This window comes from Falco peregrinus, chromosome 3, assembly GCF_023634155.1.
Source record: "Falco peregrinus isolate bFalPer1 chromosome 3, bFalPer1.pri, whole genome shotgun sequence".
Classification (NCBI taxonomy): domain Eukaryota; kingdom Metazoa; phylum Chordata; class Aves; order Falconiformes; family Falconidae; genus Falco; species Falco peregrinus.
The window spans coordinates 81,276,319-81,290,522 of NC_073723.1; the positions used below are offsets into that span (position 1 = coordinate 81,276,319).

Sequence of the window (14,204 nt, forward strand, 5' to 3'; positions counted from 1 at the left end):
TAACATTTATATCTCTGTTTCCTGGAATGCAGAAGACTCTTTACTCCCAGTGGATGGGTCAGTTTACCACATTTCTAAAATCCAACCCAAAAAATCCACTCTGTAGGATTCTGTGGTGGACACTTCCTATAGAACTAGAGGCAAATACATTTTTAGAGTTTCTACTGATAGTATGGAACTTACTTATGCTAGGGATACATTAACTATTTCCTAATTAAGGGCAAGAGTTCCATCTTCATATTCATAAGATGTCACAGCAGTGATACTTATGTGAAGACCGGCAGGTCTGTTTTACAAATGTTAGTATAGTGCATTGCAAAACTGCCTCCCATGTTTGTTTGATTAGATCTAAGAAAACTGTAATGAAATGGATGCAATAATGAGTGTTTTTACATGTAGCTACATAGCTCGTGACCTTAGGTCACAAAAAAGCAGTCAGCTATCACAAATGTCCCAGTGTGAACACTGCTTCTAAACCCCAGTTAATCCTTAAATCTCATTGTGGCTGAAAAATTATCTCTTGTGCCGTCACCTTTTTGTAATCCTTTGATGGCAAAGCACTGGATGATGAGAAAGTGGCTGCGTGTTACTGGTAGTACTTGGGCTTGGCTGCTTGGTGGGCTTTACATATTGCAAACTTGCTTCTGAAATTCATCACCGTATCTGTTGAATTACAATGATTTCAGGGCTCGGATGAACTAAATAAGGCACTCCTTAAAAGCATAGATAAGGCCAAGAAGATTCATCTGGTCCCATGCCACCTGCGAGAGAAGTTTGTGCTACGTTTTGCTATTTGTTCCCGCACAGTGGAATCCACCCACATCAAGTTCGCCTGGCAGCACATCTCACAGCTGGCAACTGAGCTTCTGAAAACATGGGAGTAAACCCACCACCACCAGCAGTAACAGCAGTGAAGTAGCAGTGGGGAGGAGGTAATTAACTAGCTTTCTCTGTGTTGCCAAATTTTGTTTTAAGAGCAGGTGGGAAATTCAAATTATGAAGGAAAAAAATACAAACCCTTTTGTTATATAGCTCAGGTGCGGCAGCAAAATTCTTGCCAGCAAGTTCTGTTGTAACCTTAGTCATTACTCCTCTGTACTGTAGTTTCACCTTGCCTGTTTCCAGGGTGCAAATAACCATGGGGGCTGGAGCTGTCATTTTCTAACAGTTTGTAATCAAGAGCATTTATTGAACCAGGCAATGGGAATAGACAGGTTAGTGCTCTCTCCGTTGTTCCCATTAACCTCTAGCACACCCACTCCTTTTTTCACAGATGAAACTGTGACGTGTTACAACCAATTAATTTAACATTACTATGACTTCAGAAAGAATCCAAGTTGGAGGAAGTTCAGTAACCCGGTTATAACCTTCTTCAGGTCCTGTCTAAATAGGCACGTACAAATGTTATCATGATTTGGGGCACTATTATGGCATGAGACGCTGCAATAATTTTGTAAATGAAGTTAGGACTTCAAGACTTCCTTCATTACATTGATCAGGGTGTGATCAGGGTGGAATGAGCACTAAATGAACCCTAACAGTCCTTATGGCAGGTTCTCTACTTTCTCCTAAAGGTTTTGCTTTTAAAATAGCCATTTTGTCAAATCTCAGCAACTAGGTTATGCTGGCTATTGGTTTTCACTTTGATCATTCATAATGAGGCCTCTTCAAAGCTCCTTCTTAAGAGTTTTGTCAAAAGCCATGTGCTACCTGGTATGCTGTATTTTTAACCAAGAATTATAAGCAGTGATTACTTAAAAATAATCTGCAAGCTATGTTCTGTGAAATAGAGTTGTGATTTCTTTCAATGGCTACTATTCTGCTTACTTCATTGTGTAATAAATCTTTGACAAAATGTGCTAAGAATTGTGATGGCAAAAACGTTACTCTTAGTTTCTCAAATAAGCTAACAAACAAGATAATAAATTACAATAAAAAGAGAAATCAAGAGAACTAACCTCCAAAATATTTTCATATTCCAGGCATCAGTGATTTTCTTCCATTAACAGGGATGCCTGGAATATGAAAATATTGGAGAACAATTAACTTTCAAAGGAAGTCATATAATATGTACTAGACACAAACCATTGATAGGTCATCCTGTTGAAGGCAGGTACAGTAAAGAAGTGAAATGAGAGTCAGAAACAATATCTGACTTTTATAAGTACTTCTGCCACTTCAAAAACATAAATTCCAGAGTCATTTCTATATACATAGGAACAAAATAAATAGCTACTCCAAGAAAAATAATTTGTAGGATCCAGTTCTACATTTGCATTTGTTTTAATCTTTTCCTTTTACTGCTCATATTAACTTCTAAACCATCTTGAGCAGCTTGCAAAACTATTCAGCTTTCTTCCTCCATCCCTTGCAAGTATAATTCCTACATTTTGGAAGTTGCAAGTAGACCATGAAATATGCACCAGGACAGTTAATTTGGCATGCAGTCTGCTCCTACCCACTCTCTTTCCAGAAGGGGTTAAAGAAGTTGACTATGGACAAGGTGGATTTTTCTAATGGTGGTAATTTCTAATCACGTCACTTCTGTGGTGCAAACTGAGGAAGGATTAGTATTAATGTGGGTGCAAGTGGTACATAAGAGATGTACATGAACCTTGACACTTAGGAAAAACCGACCAAGCTCTGCATTTCCAGCAGGTCAGCCTAGGTGACGAGGGGGGGTGATGGCATATTTCCCTTCTGTATCGCTAGCCAGAGGCTATGTTATCCACCCAGACAGAAAAGCTGATTACTATTTCTTCAAGGAATTGATTTCACAGGTAAAAGAGAAGCAAGGGATGACAAATTAATGTGGTAAAATCCAGGAGTATTCAAGCAGGTGACTGAGCTGTTCCACAAGACACTAGTCTCAGCTACAGTATCAGAAATTTTGGTGGCATCATTCTCTTTAGCAGAACCAATATGAAATTAAGCTTTTCTGTAGTAGCACAACGCAATAGATTGGTAGACTGAAAAGAGCAGAAAATGCTGGCAGTTGTTTCCTTTCTCTGTTACTATTTTTTAAAAAACATTATTCAGTTCTCATGACTTGGGAAACAATGTTCATCCGTAGCACATATGGTTCACACTGATACAATTTTACAGCTTTTACATTACAAAAACACGAGAATCTAGGAGCCAGAGAAGAATTACACCTTCTTTATGAGACAGGCCAGTATTTTGCATGTGAAATATATAACCAGGTCTGTCCAGGAAAAAAAAGCAATCAGATTCTGATCAAAGCAACTGTAGAGTAAATCCAGGATAATTCTACTGAAATGAAATAAGAGTTGCTTTGGGCTTATGTGTCTATAATTGAAATTAAAAAATTAACTAATAAGTACTGGAAAAGAAATGCATAAGGTAAGGCAACACTAGACTGAACATAAGAGGATTTTGGTGGAAAACCTCTCCATGGCAACCAAAGCAGAGGTGGATGATGCATGCCGGTGTGAGCCTCAAACTGCTGAGGAATAGGGACACAGGCAGAATGCACATCCAAACCCAGGAGAGGTGAAATGTTCCCAGCAGCCCAGAACTACACATAGGTCCCTCTAGACATTTGTGGGAAAATGTTGCCAAAACTGACATTCAGGTAAACATTTTTCAGCATATGGGTATCAGTTTTAGAAGAGGCTGTTGTCCAGATTCAAAAACTGCTTTTGGAAAAGAATTTAGGATAAGGGTTAATTTAAAATATTATAAATGCAGTAGAAGTTAATTTATTTTTATTTTTAAAGAATTGATATAAGTAAATCTAATGAACAGCTGTGACAAGACCCATGGAATTACGTTTCCCCATGGCTAGTCCAATACAGATATCTGAAGTTCACAGTTCTAGTTTTCTGAAATTCTGGGATGATTTGAATATATAAATGGTGAAGGCCGCCTTAGTATTCATTCTCTTATACCCTCTTTTCCCCACATGATAATTCCTTCATAGACTATGTCCTGATTTTGGCTGGGATAAAGTTAATTTTCTTTTCAGTAGCTGGTGCAGGGCTGTGTTTTGCATTTGATGTGAGAACAATGCTGATGGCACACTGATGGGTTTAGTTGTTGCTGGGTGATGTTTATACTAAATCAAGAACTTTTCAGTTTCTTGGGCCCTGCCAGAGAGAGGGCTGGAGGGGCACGGGAAATTGGGAGGGGGCACAGCCAGGACAGCTGACCCAAACTGGCCAGAGGGATATTCTATAACATAGACCATCATGCTGAGTATATAAACTGGGTGAGTTGGCTGGGAGCTGCCGATTGCTGCTCAGGGACTGGCTGGGCATTGGTCAGTGGTGGTGAGAAACTGTATTGTGCATCACTTAGTGTTTTTTTTTCCTTTTGGATTTTATTCCTCTCCTTTTCTCAACTTTTCATTACAATCCTTGTTGTTGTTACTATTATATTTCATTTTATTTCTGTGATTAAATTGTTCTTATCTCAACCCACAAGTTTTACCTTTTTTCTCCGATTATCCTCCCCATCCCACCAGGGGAGAGGAGGTAGCGAGTGAGCGGCTGCATGGTGCTTGGTTGCTGGCTGGGATTAAAGCACGACAGACTATTAACGTTAGGTCATCTGAAAATTAAATCTGGGCTATGTAATCAACTCAAGAACAAAAGTGTTGAACATTTTGAAAGAAGAACATAAATGCTGTTTCTGTTCTGTAGCTTTGCAATGTATCTGTGAGAAATCCTGTAATTATGAATAGTTAATATGTGAACCTGGATTTATTGTGCCTTGTGGTGCAAAATGTGTGCAAAAGCTAATACAGTCTGTACCAATTAATACTGTTTGATGTTAAAAATAATTACAAAATCTCAGAATTGTACTTTGGTAGAATATCTACATCTCAATGGAGGCAGTGCGGCTACTAAAGAAGGAGGCAAAAAAGTAACTTTTCAATAACCATACGTATTTTTTTTAAACTAGTAGAGTGCTTGTACAATACTTACATTCCTAAAATAATGACAGATTATAAATATATTTTATTACTGATGGTGAAATATTGAAAAAGTATGTATTTAAGAAATTATTGCTAATATAATAAATTCTGGACTGCATTTAATTATTAAATTTCTAATTTTCTCTTGCCTTTACATGTAAGATTCTGCTTATGGTTGGTTTTTTGTTGTTGCTTGTTGTCTCCTGTAACGATACCATAGCTGATGAGTAGTACTCACATTGCAGTTGCCTTATACAGCAGTCTAAACCTTGAGACATGCATAAACTAGAATTGCTCAAAAACAGGAGCAAATGAGAAATAAAACTGAGAACCCTGAAGACTGGGGCAGAGGTCATATTAAATAACCATCAATGGATAGTATCTACATAGCATAGAGGCTGTGTGACCTACATGAAAAAATAATCAGATATTTATTATAATTTGTGAGCTGTCGGGTTCCTTTAAAATCTGTATCCAAAGCCTACTAAACAGACATACAGGTTTTAATTGGCAGCATGAATAAATGGAAACAAAAATATGACTATTGTCTGTCTTTGCTCTTAACCAAGCTTTTCCTATTTTATTCATGTCAGATGGTCTAGCTTTCCAACTTGGGTCACATCTGTGCCCTGATTATCACCATCAGTGATTTCTTCTCAGCGTGCTCTTCAAACAAATTACTTTGCAAATGAGAGCTCCTGCAGGAAGTTTCCTCCTCAGCAACATGAGTCTGAAAAATGCCTGGCCATAACCAGGGTCGTTGCCGAGCCTCCTGTAAAGTTCTGCATGGTCCTGCAGCTGGATGTGCCACTGGAGCCAGCTGCCCAGCTACAGCTTTGGTTTGCAGCTCAGGTGCCCGCAGGTCAGACGAGGCAGCCGCCCATTTCATTAGCCCTGCCTGGCTGCAGCCCGTGTCCCTGAGGGGAGCTTGCCGCTGCAGGATCCTTCACTCCCCGCCCTGTGCAACCCAAGGGAAACCAGGCACATGCCTTGCGGGAAACGTGATAGCAGCAGTGTTTCAAACTGTAAATGTTAGCCCAATTTGGTCTTACATGATAGCTTGCATGGTAGCACAGACAGTTTAATATGCTGTCTGCACTAATGGTATAACAAGCTCGATGTATAACAAAAACCTGACAGTAACTGTAGGAAATGTTTCCCACGGGAAATTAAATGTTCACCCACACAGAAGTGACTGTGTTAATATCAGAGGTGTAACTTCAGCGTAGTATGCTAACTTGCATCTAGGTTGGTGCTCTATTTGAATGTGGGTTGGTGTGATCCAGCTAGGGCCTCTATGACCACGTTCAGTTGCACGGAATCACAGAATGGTCAGGGTTGGAAGGGACATCTGAAGATCATCAAGTCCAACCCCCTGCTAAAGCAGGTTCGCCTAGAGCAGGCTGCACAGTTGCATCCAGGTGGGTTTTGAATGTCTCCAGGAGACTGCACCTCTCTGGGCAGCCTGTTCCAGTGCTCTGTCACACTCAAAAGTAAAGACGTTTTTCCTCACATTCAGATGGAACTCCCTGTGTGGCATTTTTTACCTGTTGCCCCTTGTCCCATCACTGGGCAAGACCTGAAAAGGGCCTTGGTACTTGCCCGTCAGGTATTTGTATGCATTGGTAAGATCCCCTCTCAGTCTTCTCTTCCCCAGGCCAAACAGGGCTTTTCCTCATCAGGGAGATGCTCCAGCCCCCTCATCATCTTTGTAGCCCTCGACTGGACCCTCTCCAGCAGTTCCCTGTCCCTCTGGAACTGGGGAGCCCGCCCTGGACACAGCACTCCAGATGTGGCCTCACCAGGGCAGAGCAGAGGGGCAGGATCACCTCCCTCGACCTGCTGGCCCTTCCTGGCCACCAGGGCACACTGCTGGCTCACGGGCACCTTGGTGTCCGCCAGAACTCCCGGGTCCCTCACCACAAGCAGAGAAGCTCACAGGATACATCCAGCTGGGCCACCATCTTTTGCCCTTGAAGCATCTTGCTATTCATTTCGTCCCTCTGCCAGAGACTCCAGCTACCGCTGGCGAGGCCTTCAGCAGAGCTGTTCTCCCAGAACAGGCCTGTTCAGCTGCTGCTGCTGAGGGTGTTCGCCAGCACCAGCTGCTGCCGCTGCCACGGTGGCTGCGGTGGCCGGTGCCACAGTGGGGGCGAGGCACTGGGTGGCCGCGGAGGTCACCGCAGGTGGCGGGAAGGGCTGGGTGCCCACCGGCCGCCCCCGAACCGCCCCCTGAGCCGGGGCTTGCGCTCGGGCACGTCCCCCGCGGAGCTCTCCCCGCTCGGAGGCGGTCGCTGAGGAGAACCCGGGGCGCCGGTGGCGCGGCCGCCCCCACGCGGGAGCAGGGGCGCCCGGGGCCCCCAGCCGAAGACAGCGGGTGGCGCGGCGGGCGACTGGGCCGTGCCGGCGGGGGGCGGCCGCCCGGCCCCTCCAGAGCGGCGCTGCAGCAGCCGCGGCCCTACCGCTCCCGCCGCCGCAGCCCGCCTCCATGTTCCCATCTGCTGCCGCTGCCGACAACGGCCGGGCGGGCGATAAACATCGCGACATCTTCTAAATGCCCCGGCTTCCTCCTTCTGGGCGGCGGCACCTCCCAGCTGAGGAACCGAGCCTTTACCATGAGGCTTCCCGAAGCGTGTGCAGCCCTGCCAGCGTGGCAGATCCCTGCCGGGCCGGCAGCGACAGCCCGAAAGCCAGCGGGCCGCCGTGCGCCCGCGGCCGGGGCTCGCGCGGGACGAGCTCGGCGTCCAAGGACGGATCCCGCGGCTATTGGACGGCGTTCGCCTCAGGCGCAGCCAATAGGAAGCAGGAAGGTCCGCGTGCGGGCCCCGCCCTCGCGTCCTTTCTCTTCTCCCGCCTCCCAGAGCCCCGGTAGGCCCGAGCGGATGACGTCAGGCGGGGAACCTGGCCCCCTTCCATCAGCCCTCCCTTCCGGTCTCTGATTGGCTGCGCCTCCTAGAGCGCCGTTATCCGATTGGTGGACGCGAGCGGGGCGGGCCCCGGGGCAGAGCGGGCGCGGGATCCGCAGCGGCGGCCGTGGCTGGTGGGTGCGCGGGTGCGCGCTGGGGGCGGGGGGAGAGCTGTGCGGCCGCCGGGTCTGCTCCGCGGGACCCCCGGTGCCCCCGTCCCGCCCCGCCCGGGGCCTCGCTGCGCCCGCCCCGCTCTCCGCGCCGCCGCCGCTGGAGGCCGGGCCCCGGCCCGGGCCCGCATGAGGGCCGCCGCTACGCTGCCGCGGCTGAGCCCGCCCAACCCGGCCGGTTTCGAGGCCGCGGGTCCCTTCGCCCTGTTGCGGAGGAACGGAGGCCTCCGGCGAGCCCTCGGGGCTCCGGTGTCGGCCGCCCCTCTCCTGTGTGGTGAGGGTTCCTGGCCTCCCTGAAGCTGTGCCGGGGGGGGCCGGGCTGAGGGGGCCCGGCCTGCGCGCGCTGTGCCGTAGCGGGGCCGCCGTGCCCGGGCAGCTGCCCTGCTTGCCGGCCGGGGGCTTGCCGGCGGGCTTTCCCCGTGTGTCGGACGGGTGCCCGTGTGCAGGCACGCACGTAATGGCATCCAGCACGTGGCTTGATAGGTAGTTACGTGCCCCTCTTTGCTGAGGCTGAAACTTGCGTGCCAGAAATTAACGGTGGCCCGTGCTTTGGTAAACCCCCAGCCTGAGACGCTTGTGTGAAAGTGTGATGTTCACAGCCTCTGGCAACAGTTTTGGCTGTTGAAAAGGGACTGATGTACGCGTGTAGCTGCCTCTTGGGGGGTGGGGGTGGGGAATGGTAAGGCTACAAGGACAACTAATGGGCATTGGAATAGGGGAGAATATAAGGAGTTAATTAAGAAAAATCAAACTGGAATTTTAGACTAGCTACCACTGTTCAGTTATTTTGACCTTCCTTCAGTGCTGTGAAGATGATTACTAAATGTTTAGGAAGTGGTGGTGAACTTGAGATTTTGTTCTAGATGATGTGTATCTGTGGAAATATTTCATTGGACCAAATGCGTGCTACCAAACTTGCTGAGCTTCGCTTATATGTTTCATAAGTCATTTTGATCGACAGTTAAAAATAGTTATGTGCACAGTGACGGTTATTTAGTATGTTGTTTAGTGGTTGTTTAGAGAAAAAAAAGACTGAAGCCCTCCATCTCCTGTTCATCTGTGTCTCAGCTGCAAATGGATTATGGTGGGAATTTGCACCTCATTCGATAGGTGCAAGTCAGACATCTCACAGTGCAAAAGCTGAACAATTTTTCAGAGGAAGTCTTATTTTTGTGTTTTGTTTGGTTTGTTTTAAATTGACTTCCCATGTAAAGGCACTGAATTTGCAGGTAAAAGATATTTTGACTTTTCTAAACAGCTCTACAAAGTTAGGTTGAAGTAAAAAAATCCAAACCAAAATAATTTATCTTGTTATTCATTATTATGTGTGTAACCCCTCCTGCTATAATTGTATTATGTTCTCTGTTGTTTAGCACTGATGAAAGACTTTTTGAAAGTAGAGGACAACTTCTCCCCTTCCACACCCCCCACACCCCCCCCCCCCCCCCCCAATTCTTTCAGCTCTGTCTGCCCAGTCTTATTATAACACCTGTACCTTAATCTGCCTTCATACAGAATCTGTAGGTGATTCAGAAGAAGCTTCCAAGTTGACTGGTACCCTGTTGGAAGGGGTGCAGAATATATGGACCTCAACTTCAGCAGTTTTTGTTTTAAGTATTCTCTGACTGGAATATCCTGGTACATATTGAAATTAAAAAAAAAAAAAAAGGAGAAATTAGAATTTAATGTATTGCAGTCGTATCATATATTAGGTGTATGTCCCTTACAGACAGATGAGAAGGTCATGGTTACTGTGTGTTAAGAGCTTTCTGCAAAACCTTTTGAAGCCGTGGTAGGCTTCTCATAATTTTACTTGTGCTTGTGTCTCTTCTGAAATCATGAATTCTTGACATCAGAAATATCTCTGTACACGATATATTGCAGAGAAAGTCTTCTTTGAAAATACATTGAAACACGAGCATATCTTTTCAAGTCTAGCAAAATGCTCCTTCCTAGCCAAATGTCATCTTTCCTATTTCTTCAAAAAAAACACTGAAGGAATGTAAATTCCACTTTCTGAAACAGAGAAACAAGTATTGCTTTAAACACAAGAGCTTTGTTTCTCTAAAATGTAAACCAGGGACATTTTAGTACATTCTGAATGGAATAGTTTTGACATTTGCTATGAATCTGTGAATAGTTTCTTAATCTCGAAGTTACTACGTTCAGGCTTATTCATTCTGCTTTTACCTCCCCTCAAAGACTTTGCATATAGTTATATTTATTAGCCTCATTGTTTCATTTTTATTACCATCACTGTAATAAATTTCATCATTCTGACAGTGATGTGTAATCTGTCCTCCTCTGCGCTGTGCTGTATTCTTCTTGAAGTAAAAGTGAAAGCACTGGTGATTTCATTTAACAAGGACAATTTTTGTTTGGCCATCTGTTACCATTCTTTGCAGCCTACTTACCTCCCCAGGAGACCTCTGGTTAGAAGCAAACTTTTTTTTTCTCCTTCTTTTCTTTCTTTGAATAAGGAAGAAAAAACTCAGCGTAAATGGCTTTACATCACAAAGCTGGTTGCTTTTTGGATATGCTAAACTGTCCAGACTGGCTAACTCGCTTACAAGATCTACCGTGCTATTTCTCTCAATTAAAATAATGTATGTTTTCATGTATATGTATTTAGGAAAGGGGGAAAGCAGCCAAAGCAAATAGTTATGAAATGCATTTTATAACAGCAGGTATTTTATGTATTTTTCAGTGTTAGCGATGGAAACCCCCACCCACAACACTGTGCACCTGAGCGACTGGCAGAAAAGTTACTTTGCTATTACCTCTGGCACCTGCACAGCTGGACAGAAGGCAGATGAATACCGTGCCAAAATCCTGCATATTCAGTATGCATGGGCAAACTCCGAGATCTCTCAGGTCTGTGCTGCCAACCTGTTTAAAAAATACGCAGAGAAATACTCTGCAATTATTGACTCTGACAACATAGAGACTGGCTTGAATAACTATGCTGAAAACATTTTGACTCTGGCAAAGTGTCAGCAAAATGACAGTGACAAGTGGCAATCTGCCTTGACAACAGATAATATATTTGAATTAAAGTGTGTGCAAGAGAGGATGCAGACTGGCAAAAATTTCCAAAGCTCTCAGGTGGCACCAACAGATGCCGGTACACTAGCTGATAAAGGGGTCAGTTCCTCTGCTGCTCCAGGTCTTCCTAAACTCGGTATCTTCAGCAGTGCCGGAGGGACTGAGCCCTGTGCTGGCTCAGCAAAATGTGCAAGTCAGGGACCAGATCTTCTTGAGCATCCCTCGTCTTCAAAGTCTCTTCAAAGCAGTGTGCTTCCTGTGACCAGAACTCTGGATACACTTCCTGCCTCTTCAGCCTCTTTAAACGAACAGGTTCATCCAGGCTTCCAGGTAACTCCCCTATTTGGAAGTAAAGAAGCAACAAGTAGCAGTTCTATGAAAATGTCAGGTAACTGTGGTGATGGACAAAATGTATCTCTTCCCAATCAATCCGCTGTACCTGCATGGTCCACAAGTTCTGGGAAAAGAAAAGCATTTTATGGTCTGGCTGATGAAGGCAGCACAGCGATTCCTAACCTCGCACCATGCCAGGCTTCCATTAGTATAGAAACCAGTAGTTTTTCAGGATATAGGAACAGAAATGAAGAGAGCTGTGTTTCTGGTTTTAGAACTGCAAAAGAACAGCTGTGGGTGGATCAGCAAAAGAAACCTCAAACCCTACCCCAGCGTGCACTGGTCTCATCATATGGAGGTGTAAAAAAATCACTGGGTGCAGGCAGATCTCGGGGTCCGTTTGGCAAGTTTGTTCCTCCAGTTCCAAAACAAGATGGAAATGAAAGTGGAGGAGCACAGTATAAACCTCATACAAGAGGACCAGCAGATCCATCGCTGCCTGTAGATGAACGACTGAAAAACATAGAACCAAAAATGGTTGAACTCATTATGCACGAGATCATGGATCATGGGCCTCCTGTCAGTTGGGATGACATTGCCGGAGTTGAATTTGCTAAGGCTACTATAAAAGAAATAGTAGTCTGGCCTATGTTGAGGCCAGACATCTTCACTGGGTTACGTGGTCCTCCTAAAGGAATCCTTCTCTTTGGCCCCCCTGGGACTGGCAAGACTCTTATAGGCAAGTGCATTGCATGCCAGTCTGGAGCGACTTTTTTTAGCATCAGTGCCTCTTCACTGACTTCCAAATGGGTCGGTGAGGGGGAGAAGATGGTCCGTGCGCTGTTTGCTGTGGCACGATGTCAACAGCCAGCAGTGATTTTCATTGATGAAATTGATTCTCTGTTGTCTCAGCGTGGAGATGGAGAGCACGAGTCATCGAGAAGAATAAAAACTGAATTTCTGGTCCAGTTAGATGGGGCAACAACCTCCTCTGAAGACCGTATTCTAGTGGTTGGAGCAACAAATCGACCCCAAGAAATTGATGAAGCTGCCCGAAGGAGACTAGTGAAGAGACTGTACATTCCTCTTCCAGAAGCCTCAGCTAGGAAACAGATTGTCACCTGTCTAATGTCAAAGGAGCGCTGCTCTCTAAATGAAGAGGAAATTGAACTCATAGTTAAGAAATCAAATGGGTTTTCTGGGGCAGACATGACACAGCTCTGTCGTGAAGCTTCTCTGGGCCCTATTCGCAGTCTTCAGTCCATGGACATTGCAACCATCATGCCAGACCAAGTACGGCCGATTGCTTTTCTGGACTTCGAGAGCGCCTTCAGGACTGTGCGGCCCAGTGTCTCCTCCAGGGACCTAGAGGTGTATGAAACCTGGAACCAGACGTTTGGCTGTGGTAGATAAATTGCATTGTAACGGTTTCACAGAAACATTTCTTTAGCGCTGACGCATATAAAACCTGTGATAATTCAGAGTACATTTCTTTTTGTTTCTGTCTTGGAAATAAGTCTTCTTACGTTGCACAGGCAGATGTCTAGGCCCTGGCCTGAGGTTTTGCCAACTTAAAAGACAATGAGAAACTGCTGGTGACAATATGAGAAATTGCTGAACACAAGTAACAGAGTGAGAAGCTGACAAAAATTACAGGTAGCTGCTGTGAAAGATGGATGAATTTCGCCAGTATTTAAGGGGAAGATGGTCAAACCTCACGTATCATTGAAGGGAGTATGGGGGGGAATCTTGCAAGGCCCACTGCTGTATCAGTAATACCATGCAAAGCTGAGCAGACCAGGTAACATTATCAGAAATTCCAATTTTGGGTAGGGATGTAGCAAAACTGGGACTGATGGGGTAAAGTAGTTAGGGGTGCATTGTTTGGGAAGAGATGGGAGCAGAGGAAGGAAAGGGTCAAGGTGGATCTGGGAAGAACATGCTTGGAAAAATAGAAGGGGGGATAAAAGGGGATGGTCTCATGTAAGCAGTGCTCTTGTCTGAGCCTTGTGCCACATCACTGCAGTCTATCCCAGCTTATTAAATACTTTTTCTGATTATTTTCTGCTTGACCTTGCTTTCTGTGCTGCATCTGTGTGTGTAGACGTGTGTTACCAGGAGATATGGGCACCTGCAACTGGAGAAGAGGCCATGGATCAGAGGGCCTCTGGGATATGAGGGCCAGCCATGGGCTAGACGATGTGTTTACAACCAGATGCTGTAGGGATCTGGGTATGTGTGCAAACTTCACTAACAAAACTCACTAGCAAACTTCAAGCTGGACTAGCTGGCAAGTAGGAGGAAATGAGCATCTGGAAAGAGCCCAGGTATAAGCCTGTGGCAGGATAGGGGGGCTCAGGGTGGGGGCATGGATATTAGATGGGCTGAAATCCCATGGCAATGTTTGAAGGCTCCGTGAGCGCAGTGTCCTTGTGAAGCTGAAGAGTGCAGGGGCCTGTGTGTCTCGCTGGTGAGCTTCAGCCCTGTGTGGCTGGAGATAGAAAAGGTGATGCTTTGTTGTTTGATTTCTGTGAGTGCACTTGCACATAGTGTGCTGGCAAAGCCACTGCTCACTCTGTCCTTGTCTGTGTGTGTGTGTTTGTGTGTGTCCGCTGTTGGGGATTAGGGGCTCAGCCTCACTCCTGGCTGGACCCACAAACAAAACCAGCGGCAACTGCATGCATTGGACCAAGGCAGGAGAAGCCTTCGTCTGAGTGTGCACCCACCTGGGCTCTGGTGGCTAGGAAGGAGAAATCCCATGTCCCAGTGTCGACTGGGTTCCACTGCTCCTTAAAAAATGTTCATGCAACA

At 45.8% G+C, this 14,204-nt stretch overlaps 2 protein-coding genes across 4 annotated transcripts in view; both read left to right on the forward strand.

Moving 5' to 3' along the window:
• The window catches only part of DDC (dopa decarboxylase), a 77,234-nt gene extending 72,164 nt beyond the window's left edge, over window positions 1-5,070 (forward strand). For both annotated transcript variants that reach the window (XM_027783838.2, XM_005235410.4), the window contains exon 14: window positions 687-5,070. In XM_027783838.2, coding sequence (XP_027639639.1) covers window positions 687-884 — 198 coding nt within the window. In that variant the 3' untranslated portion in view covers window positions 885-5,070. The remainder of the gene's footprint in view (window positions 1-686) is intronic.
• A 2,808-nt stretch (window positions 5,071-7,878) lies between these two features.
• On the forward strand, window positions 7,879-13,451 carry FIGNL1 (fidgetin like 1). 2 transcript variants are annotated; one of them, XM_055800488.1, is made up of 3 exons: window positions 7,953-7,979; window positions 9,531-9,653; window positions 10,723-13,451. In XM_055800488.1, exon 3 carries the CDS (start codon window positions 10,731-10,733, stop codon window positions 12,804-12,806), a length of 2,076 nt encoding a protein of 691 aa, XP_055656463.1. In that variant the 5' UTR covers window positions 7,953-7,979; window positions 9,531-9,653; window positions 10,723-10,730; the 3' UTR covers window positions 12,807-13,451. The 2 variants fall into 2 exon arrangements, with proteins under 2 accessions (XP_055656465.1, XP_055656463.1); XM_055800490.1 differs by lacking the exon at window positions 9,531-9,653 and having other exon boundaries at window positions 7,879-7,979.
• Window positions 13,452-14,204: the final 753 nt, after the last annotated feature.